Consider the following 15474-nt stretch of genomic DNA (forward strand, 5'->3'; position numbering starts at 1 on the left):
GTCACAATCAAGATTAAGTTCGTGGAGGTTGCTACAACTCTTACTTCTAAAAATGTTAGGAATAAATAAATAAATAATTCTCCTCAACCCCCCCCCCCCCTTTTGAAAAAAAAAAAATCAATAGCAACGTAGAAAATTTCTCTAAAACTCATACACCTCGGATCGACATAAGATTTTAAGAAACTGCAGAAAAGACCTCAAAGAAAGTTTCCTGAAAGTTTTACGGTGAGTCTCTGAAGTGTAACGAAATTATGAATTTTATCGGCAAATACTACATTTTTTTTTTCTATCTGAAATTTAGGTGCTGATGAGCATAAAAATGAATTTAAGCTTTTATCGGCTATTTCTTCAGTTGTTATTAATAGCATTCGATTCTCCTGCTCTAATACAATATTTTAATACCAAGCATTCTTGATTTCTTTAGTATGTGGGATTTATTTCAATTTTATTTAGATTTAATGTTAATGGAATGAGTCTCGAAAATAGCGATTTTTCCTATCAAATAAATTTCCACGCTCTCATTGACACCTTTTTTTCTTCCTGAAATGCATGTCTGAAATTTAATTTATGCTAGTTACATTTAATTCAACCCACATGGAGATATTTATTAAATCTGACCTATTATTTTGAATCACCATATTCGGTCAAACCGAACGCGACATTTTTCATAAATTCGTAAACAAAGTCTCGGCACGGCAGTTCTAATGTATCCTAGGCTCTAGGTGATTAACTCCATTGATTTAGAGTATAAACCAACTCAAATAAATTATTTTTACAGAAAATCTGCTTTTTTATTATACACCAATCGTGTTTCTCAAAACAATTTATTACTGATTACTACATTGGACAACAAACAAAAGGACACGTGCTCTTATATTCCTATTTATTCCTAAACAACATATTTACTACCTCCATCTTCATCGGAGTGCGTGGCCTAATGGTTAGCGCACCTGCCTTTCAAACCAAGGAATTTGGGTTCGAACCCTGCTGGAGGAATCTCTTTTTTTTTTTTTTTTTTTTTTTTTTTTTTCTCATTTCTTGCTTTTTTCTTCTTTATTACAACCCAAATCTCATGGAAACACTTAAAAAGGTGGAAAGGCCTCTAATTGTTCTCTGAACAATTAGTCTCCTAGTTATTATTATTATTATTTTTCTTCCCGGACTTTTGAAACTGCAAGACTTATCGAAAAACTTTATAGGTCATGATACTGGATATCAAAAGTTATTCCGAAAAACGACCCCCCGTGTTTGACCTATGACCTCCTACGAAGTTATTGCCCCTTTCGCAAGAATAGCTTGTTATCGCTACTCCTTCGAAACCATAAACCGTAGAGGAACGGAACCTTCACCAATGTCTTCGACTAATTGAGGGGACTCTTCAGTCTTTTCATTGCGAAAGTATTCGTCAACCCCTTTTATGAGTTATTGCCCCTGAAAGTTTATGAAACTTACGAATAATTAAAAATTTTCAAAACGATAAGTTGTAGAGAGATGGGACCAACTGCATAAGATTCATTGACCTTTGACCTTCAAATCTATGCAAAGGTCAAAGGTCAAGGTCATTCAAAATATGAGAAATTAAGCTCTTTTTATATCTCTTTTGTCTTTCAACATATCCTAAATATCTTTGCATCATTAATATGTCCTCTTAAAACTATTTCAAAGATTTCACACTTGTCCCCTAAGATTGACCCCTTTGAAAGTTATTGCCCCTTGTGCGAAAAACATTGTTATCACTACTCCTCTGAAACCGTAGATTGTAGAGACATCAAACCTTCACTAATGTCTTCAGGGTCTTTAGACACAACTTCAATCTATTCAGTGCAAAAGGATCCGATGACCCCTTATATGAGTTATCACCCTTTAACGTCTTTGCGCTTACTATTAAACCTTGTAACTTTAAAACTAAAAGTCGTGGAAGCATGAGACCAATTGCAATGTGATTCATGACCTTTGACCTTCAATATGCGGAAAAGGTTAAAGGTCAAGGTCATTTCAAAATTTTTAAAATTTTCATTTTTTTTATCTTTCAAGCCTTTATGGATTCTTTTTGGATAAAAGTTAACTTTAGAGAGAAAAATATATAAATTAAAGAAACCTAAAAGAGGTGGAAAGACCTCTAATTGTTCTGTGAACAATTAGTCTACTAGTTCTATCTATCTTTCTTTCTTTTTATAGGCTTTCGTAATTTCATCAATAACAGCTTTAAAAAAACGTTATTAGAGTTAGAAATTCCTTAGAATAAGTTTTTACAAGTTCAATGTCAATTTATATTTGTTGGAGATCCTGAGATATCAAAAGACGATGTGGATCTAGAAAGCCTAAGAATAGGGTCAGGATCCTATATGTAATTGAGCTTAACAGCATTTTTACTTTAATGCAATTGCTTAAAAGAGTTTGCCAGTTCTGTGACGAATTTGGGTAGGGGGACAAGCAGCCTTTGGGTAAAAATCCTGAATTTAGAGCAAAAAAATATTCTTAAAGAAATGCACCTGGCTTCGAAAGCTACCAATGCTGAGATTTTCTCAAATCTGAGATTTCTCAGAAAATCTGAGTTTTTCTAACCAAACTGTGCCATCAAATAAATATTTTCTCAAACTTAGACTTATCTTTTGAGTTTTTTTTTCTCAAATCTGAGAATTTTCTCAAACATGCGTGCCACCAACGTTTTTTCAGACTCAACTGAGAAAAATATCTGAGATTTCTCAGAAAATCTTGAGATTGGTACATAGTACTAGTCTCACATAAAATCTCACAAAATTATAATACGGTAAAATGGTTGCAAATGTTTTGACAATGCATACTTTTATCCATGAATACACGAAATTAACATGCAAGCACAGAAAGCATGTTAATTTCTCCCAAAACAAAATACCTTATTTAAGAAGGAAGGGGAGGGGGTCTTGCGCACATGTAAAAAAAATCTTATAATATTGTCCACGCATTGAAACAATGTATTTGAAACTTTACCAAAAGAAAAAATAGAGAGAGAAAATACGGACAACATTTTTGTGGCACGTTATACATAACATGTATATCTTCATTGATATAGGAATTAATTTTAAAAATTTAAATTCATATTTTAGTGTGCTACATGTATTTATGGTTGGGCAAATTTATTAATTCACAATGTACATGTATATCAGGATAGTAAATATGACTAGATAAAATATCAAACCTCTACGGCCTCTTCTTGGTTCTTTCTCCGGCAGTTATTTTTTACATGTACAATATAAGGACTCATTCGCCGGTGTAAGTTATACGCAGTGTTGTTAAAAATTCTGTGTACAAATATTCCTATGCTTTGGAAATAATTCACAAATCATAATTTATTAATCACTGATGATAGCAGTCTGTCTAATTTGGTTCTTAACTAAATCTATAAAATTCTTAATTGAGATTTGGGATCTACTTAAAATACACTCACAATGCATCGAACACAAAAATCCTTGACCGCTCATATTATTTATAAGTCAGAATAAGCCTGACGTATGACCATTCTAAAGTACATGTATAAATGACGACAAGAACTTACAGTAATTTATTTTTTTTTTATTACGACCAGTTACATTTTGGAGGAAAAAACAAGTATGGTCCTTAGTTTCAAATCTGAAATGAACACGCCGTGAAACCTATGATAATAGGAATTTAAAATCAGTTAATCGTCATTTGACAAGCGTATATGAGATTGATTTGGGTTTCCAGTGTAACGACATAAATTGTTCACTATATTCATTGTTATTAAATCTAAAAAAATTAAATAAATAAATAAATAAATATTTTTTCTGTGACATTTCTCTCACAGGGGATGTTCTTCTCTGTTTCTCTTACGTTTTCTAACAGGGGATCGTGGAAAATGCAATGTTTTATTTAGTCTCGACCCAAAACATGTCCATAGTTCAATTTCAGGTTTTTCTTTCTTCGGGGGGAGGGGGGGGGGCCTGAAATTACCTGAATTTGTATCGAAATTTTCTTGATAAATTGGGATCATGTAAAACCAAGCATACGTTATTCGCCCCTGGACATGTTTTTTGTCGCAACTTATGCACACATAGTTACAAACATAGGCGTTGGAACTGAGGGGGCTAGAGGGGCTTAACTCCCCCCCCCAAAGTTTTTTTCAGGTTTAATTTTTCTCTCTTTCAATCCCCCCCCTACTGTCATTTTTCTTCCGACGCCTGTGACGAAACACTCAAGAAAATTATGATGTGAGAAAATAAGCTATATATCGATCATTTGATCGGCTAAAAAAATCACTCAGAATTTAATTCTTAACGACAAGTTGGCAGCATTTAAATCATTTCGGTTATAAAATTTATTTCCTTTGATCGCTTAAACTGCTTTTTTTTCTGGAAAAAAATTCTAAATAGGGACAAAAAGTCCCTATACCTAAAATATTTTTTTCTATGGAGAATAAAATGTTATAGATATATCTGACATTTTTACAAAACAAAATTAAGGAAAGAAAAATGTGTAATCGGCCTGCAAATATAGTCTTGATCCGCCTATCTATTTTTTGTAATCTTTCGGCACGTCACAATGGCGGAAGTGACGCCTCGGTGTATTTTTTTGAGTGTTATTGTCGACAGACGAGCCAAACCTATAAAATTTGGATATGTTTTTGTGTTATTCTTATGTAGGGATTATTGTACGGTGACTCGGTGATTTTTTTTATTGTCGCAAAGATCGTAATGGAATCCTTTCAGTTGAATGACTCGAAACAGCAAATTAGAGACGAAGGAAGTGGAGAATGTGTTTTCTTGTGATTATACGCCAAAATATTGCAAAAACAACTAACTGAAAGGTAAATTCAATCATTCATTCAACAAATTCGTACATTAATAGAAAGAAGGTCGCAAATAACAACGAGAATAAGTCTAAAAATTTTCTCAAATCTCATCTAACGTGAGACGAACCTCAGAAATGTTGGTGGCACGGTCTTTTAGGAAAATCTCACATGAGGCAGAAATCTAAGATTTGAGATTGAGCTTAGATTTTTATACGTCGGTGGCCCCGAGGCCTGTAGTACAGTTTGTAGTCTGCCTCGATCACATTTTTTAACCACAAATATGGAGGTGTGCCTTAAGGTATTTATGATTATTCAAAGTCAGTTGATCTACCTACTTAAAAAATCGTAAAATTGTTTTTACAAATTGGTCGCCCGCGTGGCGCAGTGGTTAGAGCGTCTGCTCTAGAGTCGCGAAGCAAGGAGGTGATCCTTACGTCGCGGGTTCGAATCCCACTGTGGGACGTGGAGACCGGTCCTTCGGATGAGACCGTATAAACCGAGGTCCCGTGTCGCAGTAGGTGCTGGCACGAAAAAGATCCCTCACTGCTCAATGACCGTAAGTGCCGAGAAAGGACAAAATTTGCAGTTCTCCACCGGCAAGTGGTGGCGTCTCCATATGAGTGAAAAATTCTCGAGAGGGACGTTAAACAACATACAAACAAACAATTGTTGTATGTTCCTTCTGAAAGGCCATGAAAAGAAAAAAAAAAGCTGTATTTATTTCAAGACGAGTTGTCCAACAGAAGTTAATATCTACACGTTTCTAGCTTAACTTCGATTTGTCATTATTGTATATTAAAAATTGATTAAATGTCAAAAGCGGGTCTAGCACAGGTGAGCCCAACCGTTCGAGATTTTTTTTTTTTCTTTTTCGTACAATTTGCCTGCATGTATATATAATCTCAATTAATTACACATGTAACGTTCAAGCACGTAGTTTCAGGGCTGATTTATAGACATTTTCTTGACGAAAACGTTTGAACCCTAACCTTTACCCCCTCGGGACAATTTACCTTGTTTTTGATTGTAAATACAATACTTGAACTGATCCCGCCATGTTTTTATCCCATCGCAAGGAAGATGGGAGGGGGTATATTAACGAACTTGTGAGTAAGAGTGCGTGTGAGTTAACGGAAGTAATAAATATTTATTTTATGGCTTGCTATTTTAATTTTGTCTTATTCTCTTCTTTTCTTTTCTTTTTCGCACAGCATTTACATTTTAGCGTCATTGTTCTTGAGTTGTATAAAATCGGATTCTGAATTCTTCTTTTCGTTGACTCGAACCCAGACAAAGTGTCTGCGGTAAATACACCAGAATTTCAATTAATAATAACGAAAAGTCATAAAAGGGCAATCTTTAAAAATCATTTCAAGAAATATTAGACGAGAAAAATATATAACCTAATTCATTTGATGGCTTTCTGACGTAGTGTAGAACATTGCATTCCGACGCTAGCAGAAGCATGTAGAGCTTTTACTATCGACCATCAGACAAAGTATGCCAAAGGCCGCCTTCAGAATGCAATTAATGATGACTAATATAATCGAATTAATTAAATTATGAGAAAAAGCTTGAGTGCTTATTTTTCTATATTCTTTCTATCACATCATTGTATTCTCACCAATTAACTTGTTTTATGATCGCTTTAATAATAGAGGAGTATTATAGATATCAACTCGTACACGTAAAACTTGTTACATGGACAAACATTCCTCAAAAAAGGGGACGGCTGTAGCTTGCAGGTTTTTGGAATAAACTGTCCTTTAAAATAAGACAAATAAATATTCTCTCTGCATTTGGGAAGAAAATGAATTATCAGACCTTGACTGGCGGTACCTATACCAGTCACTTACACTAAGGAAAATATCTGTCTCTGAGCATTCCGGAAACGGCATTAAAGTGAATGATGTGACTCGACAAAATTAGCTAGCTCCCCCTGTAATATCTATATTTTAAAGTTATAAATTATTACATTATGTTCTTATGCAAATTATTGGTACTATTTTTATGTATGTAATGATAACCGAATCACTCTCTATTTTCCCGCACTTTTACCATGTGATGCTTGAGTGTATTAATATCTGACTACTGATGACCATGCAGTCTCCATTAAACAGTGAAAAACACACAACACGTGTTTTCATTTCAATATCCTTTAAAACAAGGATAACATATCTGGCGACGAGGAAAATACTGTTTACAATCGGTAATGGACCGATTACCAGAATTTCTTCCATTTGAGTATGCAGACAAGGCTGATGCAGGACCAAAGTGGGAGAAGTAGATTGAGCGATTGGAACTATTATTCATTGGAATGAACATTGACGATACTGACCGGAAAAGAGCGCTTTTATTACACTACGCTGGAGAACGTGTCTTCGACATCTACAACGCCGAAAAAGGAAGATTCGCCAACTACATACGTAGGAACGAAACAGGTACTGTCTACATATTTTTCTCCGCGGAAAAACATACAAATGGCTGTGTACAAGTTTAGAAACTGTAAGCAATCGGGCACTCAAACACTTGATGAGTATGTAACTGAACTTCGTAGATTGTCAAAAGACTGTGAATTTAATGATGTAAACAAAGAAATCTTATCCCAAATCATTCAACACTGTCGCTCAGACCGCCTGCGGAGGAGAGCATTACGTGAGCCCGATGTGACTCTGCAGAATTTAATGGATTTAGGCCGAGCGATGGAAGTAGCTGAAACACAGGCGCAAACAATGGAAGAACAGAGTGAGCGTGCTGTGAATTTCGTGTAGGAACTGCGGGGGACCGTATCCGCACACAGCAGAATGCCCCGCTAAAGGCAAACAGTGCCGCAATTAATTGTAAGAAACTTAATCACTTTGAGAAAGCATGCCGATCAAAGAAAAGTAATGGTGCCAAGGGAAGCTATCCAAAGAAACACAAAACGCGAGTTGTGCGAGAGTTGGATGTGGAAAATATGTCCTCAACTGATGAAGAATATTTGTATACTATTAATTGTAGCGAAGGCCCAAAACAGTGTTTCAAGGTCAACGGAACTTACTGCGATTTTCTCCTTGATACCGGAGCGTCAGTGAATATCTTGGACGAAGCAACTTACCTAAAGTTGGGACAACCCAGACTCGAAAAAAACGGTTCCAAGCTTATGCCGTATGGAGGAAATGCACCGTTGGATGTGATTGGCTCATGTTTACTTGATGTTCAGTGGAAAAACATCACGCAACAACACAAATTCTATGTTGTCCGTGGGAGCAATGGAGAGTTGTTAGGTTATTCTACGTGCCGTTCTCTAGAACTTGTACATATTGTGAACCAGCTGTCTCATACTGATGTAACTCGGAAACACCAAGACGTGTTCCAGGGAATTGGTAAACTTGTCAACAAAACAGTCCACATTCATACAGATACTTCGGTGAAGCCAGTTGCGCAGCGCAGCAGACGTATACCGTTTCATCTGCGTCCGAAAGCTGAAGCGGAGCTTTAAAAGTTGCTAGATGATGACATCATAGAACGCGTAGAAAACGAACCAACACCATGGGTGTCACCTATTGTCTGCGTCCCCAAGAAAAATCCTGATGAGATTCGTGTTTGTGTATACATGAGAGAGGCAAACAAAGCGATCATCCGTGAACTACATTTAATGCCTACCGTAGATGAACTCATCCATGATTTGAATGGCGCATCTGTATTTAGCAAGCTTGATCTTAAACAAGGGTACCATCAGCTCGAGTAAGACCACGCGAGTCGTTCCATCACTACATTCAATACTCACGTAGGAATCTTCAGGTATAAACGTTTGAACTTTGGTATTTCGTCCGCATCTGAGATATTTCAGGAGACTGTGCGTAGTGTGATACAGACTGTGTCAGGTGCTAGGAATATTTCGGACGATATTTTGGTATTCGGTAAAAACCAAGAGGAGCATGATAAAGCTCTCGAGGACACTCTAAAATCACTAAGTGCCAGTGGTTTAAAATAAAATCGATCGAAATGTGAGTTTAACCGTGACCACATCACATTCTTTGGCTTGGTGTTCAACAAGTCCGGAATATCGCCTGACCCTGCAAAGGTATCTGCCATACGCGAAGCACAGAAACCGTCCAACATCAGTAAACTCCGAAGTTTCCTTGGCATCACTTCATATTTATTCCAGACTACTCAACCGTAAGTGAACCTTTGAGGCGCCTGATGCGCGCAGACTTGTCATGGTCTTGGACAACCGAACAGGACGCTGCTTTTGACAGGTTGAAATCACTCTTGTCAAGTGATACTTTGATAGTGTACTATTACCCAAATAAAACTGTCGAGTTAATAGTGGACGCTAGCCTAGTGGGTTTGGGTGCAATTCTCACTCAGGAGAACAAGGTTGTTGCATACGCCAGCAGGTCATTAAGCCCCACAGAGTCTCGTTACAGCCAGACGGAACGTGAAGCCCTAGGTATCGTCAAAGTGTTCACATGCCCAGACATGTACTTACGAGGTGCACCATACTTCAGAGTTGTGACAGACCACAAGCCGTTGGAATCCATATGGAAGCGAGCTAAACCCCCACTCAGGATAGAAAGATAGGGTCTCAGATTACAACCTTATAAGATGACTATTGTCTTCCGTCCTGGGAAAGATAATCCTGCTGACTATATGTCAAGACACCACATTTTGACACAAAAACTCTCACGAGAGGAGGACATAGCAGAACACTATGTGAAGTTCATTGCTGAAAAAGCCGTACCTAAAGCTATGACCTTGGATGAAGTTGAAAGAGCAACTGATGAGGACAAGACAATGCAAAAGGCTATTGACTATGTACGCACAGGAAAGTGGTATGAACTTAAGCGACTGGAGGATAAAGATGTGGATTTGCTAGAACTACAAACTTTACAGAATGTTCAAGACGGATTGGCTGTGTATTCTGACAATGTTTTACTTAGAGAGGGTCGCTTAGTCCTACCTAAATCTCTCCGTGAACGGGCCGTCACCATTGCTCACGAAGGACATCAAGGAATCAGCCGCACCAAGGCACTGCTACGCTCAAAAGTATGGTTTCCTGGACTAGACGATTTAGTTGAGAACTCGCTCAAATTCTGCTTACCTTGTCAGAGCGTTAATGAAAGGCCTAATCGAATTGAATCATTCAAAATGTCCGATATGCCACATGGTCCTTGGGAAAACTTAAGTGTTCATTTTTGTGGACCCTTACCAGCAGAAAATACTTATTCGTGATCACTGATGAATTTACCATATATCCAGTCGTCGAAATAATGCGATCAACCTCAGCAAATGCTTCTATTCCTGTCCTGGATAAGGTCATTTCTTCTTTTGGAATACCTAAGGTCGTAAAGTCAGATAACGGAAGTCCATTTAACTCTGCCGCATTCAAGGAATTCTCAGAAAACATGGGATTTCATCAACGCAAAATCACACCTCGTTGGCCTCGGGCGAATGCTCAGGCAGAATCCTTTAACAAGCCGATGATGAAGGCAGTCCGAGCTGCTCATGTTGACAGGAAAAACTGGAAACAAGAACTGTTCCGTTTTCTTCGGCAGTATCGAAATACTCCTCATTCATCAACAGGACTAAGTCCATTCACTCTGATGTTTGGCCGAGATACAAGAACTAAACTACCACATATAGCAAGACCAACAGATCGTCCCATAAATCGCGCGGCAGCAGGATGAATACGCCAAACTAAAGATGAGATCAGAGACCAGAAACAGGACTCAACAGATAAACAGTGGAGATACCGTCCTTATCAAAAACGAATCTGGAAATAAGCTGACGCCAGCTTATAACCCGGAACCTCACATCGTAGTGAGCACCAAGGGAACAATGATATCGGCCTCCCCTTGTTCCAGTCCGACGACGAAGTGTGTTACGCGCAACTCATCCTTCTTCAAAAGAATTGCGTGTCCAAGGAACATACAATCGCGCGAAACTGAATACCCGGAGGAGGAAGGGATAGTATATCAGAGGGCCAGAACAGAAATGCCGTTAAACGATACGTCATCATCAAACGTATCAGGAACGCCTACAATCAGGATTCCTAAAGCACAGACACGCGTCGCGAGTCAAACCAAAGTCGTACCCAGTTCGAACCCTTACGTCACCAGGTCCGGTCGTACTGTCAGAAGACCTAGTGTATTGAAAGACTTTGTGTCTAAGTGACTCTGTAGTTCAATAGATTTTGCTGTATTATTTTTTTTTTTATTAGTCTAAAATGGTTCTCTGATGATTTAATAAATTTTTTTGATAAAAATTAATGAATCTCTTTATCTATGAAAAGGAGGGATGTAATATCTATATTTTAAAGTTATAAATTATTACCTTATGTTCTTATGCAAATTATTGGTACTATTTTTATGTATGTAATGATAACCGAATCACACCCCCCCCCCCCTTCCACCGTGAATCAAATGGTCGTCCCTTCAATTAATAACAGTTCACAGTTCAGTTTTATTGATGTTGACTTATATTTTGTTATGGAATGTATTATATAAAAAATCGCACAGTTAAATTAAAATTTAGATAAATTTTTTATTATACTTTCTATAAACAACCATTAGTGTTAGTTTTGCTATGAATTGTACTGAACGGCTCTCGTGTCTCTTAGAAATATGATGGAAACTATCTCGCATTTAAATGTTCTCTGAGTTAAACATAAAATAAAAACACACAATCACTTGAATCATATAACTTGAGCTAAAGTTTTAAAAAATAATAATTAAACACAGGTGTGTGCCATTGTGAATACGACTCTGCAGATCGAAACATGATCGTCTATACATTTACATGTATAATGTATCATACAAGCATAATAACAGGCCTGACTACTACAAATACTAATTTAATTTCCTTTTGGCAGTATATGTGTAGAGTGTTCGATATGTTTTCTCGTTACGTATTTCTTCTTAGTTTTATTAATTTCAAAAGATTATCCTGTAATTTATTACAATCAAACACCTTTCCTTTCGAAGAAAACTGAACCAATTCTTTCTGGGAGTTTTTTCAATTCTAAAAACTTTTTTGTAGATACTGATTTGCTTTTAATGCTTTTTTTGTCTTCAGCTTTTCCAATTCTTCCCTGATCTTATCCTCACTCTCCCAAAGGCCAACTTTCCTCATGTCCTCTATTGCTCTCTAACTCGCTGGATTTTTTCTCCTTCGTTCTTCATGCTTCTTTTTCATTTTTTCTAAAATCTTTGTTATCTGACAAGTTCTTCTTGTTTCTCCTTGTTTCTTTTTTTTTGCATAAAAGTTCTATTTTCCGAACGATCATGATTTATTATATCTTGTTGTTCACTTAAATCTTAATTTTTTCAACCAATCTTCTGTTAGAATATAACATACAACTTTCGATAGTATTTAAAGATGACGTGTAAGCTGCTTTTATTTAAAATTTAGTTGTTCAATGAGTCTTTCAAGGCAGATGTTATTCGTATCACATGATTGACATTCTTGTAATTCACTCCCACTAATATTAAAATACTTCCCTCCAGTTAAAAATTCACTGAAGAGTTTACTAGCTTTGCTTTTTAAAACAATACACAGACGCTTTATAAAAACACATGTAAGATTATCATTCAGTGAAGTTTTCAATAAAAATTCAAAAACCTCGTCATAAAAGTATGGACCTTAAAAAGTGAACTTCATTATTCAAAACTAAATTTGGATTTTCAATAAACAAAGCTAAAATATATAAAAGTCTCTGAAATGCAGAGCCCATATATAAAATGTTTCCATCTTCTGTTGCTTTTTAAAAAAATAAGGTTCTGTGCTGATTTTTGCATAAAATTTTCATGATTGCATAAAATGCCAAGCAATCTTAAAAGAGTTTAAAAAATTTTGTTCTGCAAACATAATATCATTAAATTCTGATTAAAAAGTAAGAAGTTTACAAAGAATAAAAATACTGCAATACAAGTTTGTGCATAAAAAAATACCTGCAACATTATAAAACATGACACTGAACTGATTCCCTCTAAAATTCACAATGGGAATGTCTGGAACACCATGATTTTTCACATAAACTTGTAAAACATTGGCATTACCTGCCCCATCTTCGTAAAATAATTTTGAAACAGATTTTAAAAGACAAAGTAAAAGGCTCTTTCAAAGAATGGATATAAACACAACACTTGTTCAATATTAAAAATTTCATCAATACATACATCCGAAAACTGCAGGAGGGAGTGAATAGAACATTTAAAAGAATGAACATTATTATGTATATCTTTACTTAAAATTTCATTTACATTTTGCTCGGTGGCACTTCTGTTAGTCATAAAACAAGAAACATTATTTAAAATAGTATCAAACAAAAGTAGGAGGAACAATAAAATATGGAAACATATTCTCTCGCAGGAACACAAATTTACTAGTCTACAACAAAATGTTTTAGATTCATTCGATTTCATTGAACAAAAGTAATTTCTATAGCTTAATAGTTTAATATTTATTTCATTTTTTCCCTCCAATCTTTGTGAAGTATAATTTTAACATTTACAATTATTGCATTGTTAATGTAAATCTCTATTCTTTTTTTATTATATCTGATTTCTTCACCGAACGCAGCATAGGGACTTGAGACAATCTTAGCAAAATCGGGTATATAGTATAAAAGGGGAGAAGAGACCTAACGAGCCATCATTAATTCCTCGGTGCCTCGCTTCAAACTCTAAAAACTTCGATTTCTATTCAAAAAACCAATGAGTCGCGAAGTAAGGAGTTGATCCTTTCGTCGCGGGTTCGAATCCCACTGTGGGACGTGGAGACCGGTCCTTCGGATGAGACCGTATAAACCGAGGTCCCGTGTCGCAGTAGGTGCTGGCACGAAAAAGACCCCTCACTGCTCAATGGCCGTAAGTGCCGAGTATAGGACAAAATTTGCAGCTCTCCACCGGCAAGTGGTGGCGTCTCCATATGAGTGAAAAATTCTCGAGAGGGACGTTAAACAATACACAAACAAACAAACAAAAAACCCATGAAAAAGTTTTGCCAGTCGAAAGGCAGAATGTTGTCCTTTCTTGTCATAAATAAATCATTTACCCTACTTCATTGAAACTTAGAAAAAAATATTCGAACTTCCGAGAATTAGGTCGCCGTCGTTAACCCTACACCATTTTTTCCATGCATTTTTCGTGCATTACCTTAATTTTTCCGCACTTGTCATCTGTAACACTCTATCTTAGAGCAATGTTTAAAAATATAGTTGCTTTTGGTCATCCTCACAATATCCGAGGGACCGTTGATCGTCTGTCTCGAGAGATCGTCTCCATTTTCACCTTCGTTTAGCCTCAGAGTTCAATCGGGTCAGCCATATTTGATTCCGTAAACAACTAGTAATATTATCCAATCGTCTTTCGCCTTTAAACTTTAGTCATTCAGTGCGGATTTCATTCAATATGGTTGACCCGATTGAACTCTGAGGCTAATAGAAGGTGAAAATGAAGCTGATCTCTCGAGACGGACGATTTATTTACGATAAAAAAGGTCAACATTCTGCCTTTAGACTGGAGAAACGTTTTCATGGGTTTTTTTTTGTATAGAAATCGAAGTTTTTAAGAGTTTGAAGCAAGGCACCGAGGAATTAATGGCGACTCGTTAGGTTCCTTCTCCCCTATTACACTATATACCCGATTTTGCTAAGATTGTCTCAAGTTCCCGTGGAGTTTTAAGCTTGAAAACTAAGAATTGTATTATATTTGTAATATTTGAGTGTAAAAGGTTACATTATTAAATTCAATAAAACGCAAGTTTTTAATAAGCAATTAAACATTACATAGTTGAAATTCTAGCACAACAAAAACAAACATTTATAAAATATAAAAAGCGAAATACGAAATAATTCTGTTTATCTAATACATTCACATTGAAAGGATTCAGCATTTCTCAGATTTGTATGACTATCGTTTACTGGTTGAAGTAAACATTTTCCTCCTGTGTCCGGATGTAATCTAACACCACATCGTAAATCATCCTGTACTCGTCCTGAAATAAAATATATAAACTTAAAACATTGCCGTGACATCATGCCTTTGTTCTTGCAGTCTAAAAATTTACCTGTAGCCGTCTGATAATAATAATTAGCAGTCCAATAATATATTATCGGACGGCAGTGATAACAAAATCGGACAGTAGTTAAAAAACAACAAATAGAGTGAGATCAAGGTTTAATTTGTCCAGAAACCAAAAAACAGTTAGGGAGAAAAAATTCAGGGAAAGGGAACGCGAGGATATTAAGTTGTTAAAAATAGCAAACCGAAGAAGAAACTGGAGTTTTAACCTTCCTCAAAAGTAACACTTTCCATTCAGTGTTTTGCAAAGCGTTTTCGATACAGCACTGTGAAAAAGCCAATTTAAATCCATTTCTGATAAAGAACCAGTCTGCGAATCTCTTCAGTTAACGAGGTTTGTTCGCCAATGACCACACTTTTAAAACCCATGATTGTCATATCATCCAATCAAAATTTTAGATAAAAATCCGCATTTTTACTTTAAATGCATTTTGAAGATATCATCCAACACTGTATCTGTATCAATGTCAAACGCACTTAATAAAAAAATATTCTGAATCATATAAAAAAAATCCTTCATCACCTGACACTGTCCATAGTTCATGCTAAGCCAAACGACTGCCACTGAATGAATGAAACAAAAGAGTTCACTCACTGATTTTAATATCTAAAGAAAAA

At 36.1% G+C, this 15474-nt stretch overlaps 2 protein-coding genes and 1 pseudogene across 2 annotated transcripts in view; 1 reads left to right on the forward strand and 2 right to left on the reverse strand.

The window, feature by feature from the left end:
- Positions 1-10044: 10044 nt before the first annotated feature.
- LOC133199289 (uncharacterized protein K02A2.6-like) lies at positions 10045-10461 on the forward strand. Its single transcript, XM_061335118.1, has one exon. The coding sequence runs from the start codon at positions 10045-10047 to the stop codon at positions 10459-10461; it is 417 nt and encodes a 138-aa protein (XP_061191102.1).
- A 1216-nt stretch (positions 10462-11677) lies between these two features.
- LOC133199290 (uncharacterized) lies at positions 11678-12506 on the reverse strand (annotated as a pseudogene).
- Positions 12507-14692: 2186 nt separating this feature from the next.
- Positions 14693-15474, reverse strand: part of LOC133199292 (uncharacterized) — a 74661-nt gene continuing 73879 nt past the window's right edge. Inside the window, exon 27 of the mRNA XM_061335120.1 lies at positions 14693-14770. Coding sequence (XP_061191104.1) covers positions 14693-14770 — 78 coding nt within the window. The remainder of the gene's footprint in view (positions 14771-15474) is intronic.

Source organism: Saccostrea echinata, unplaced genomic scaffold, assembly GCF_033153115.1.
Source record: "Saccostrea echinata isolate AGI-Se365-2 ecotype Australia unplaced genomic scaffold, CSIRO_AGI_Sech_v1 ptg000033l, whole genome shotgun sequence".
NCBI lineage: Eukaryota > Metazoa > Mollusca > Bivalvia > Ostreida > Ostreidae > Saccostrea > Saccostrea echinata.

Bases quoted from the DNA above. Each gene is read 5' to 3' on its own strand.
- LOC133199289 (XM_061335118.1), top strand. From the start codon at position 10,045: ATGCGATCAACCTCAGCAAATGCTTCTATTCCTGTCCTGGATAAGGTC.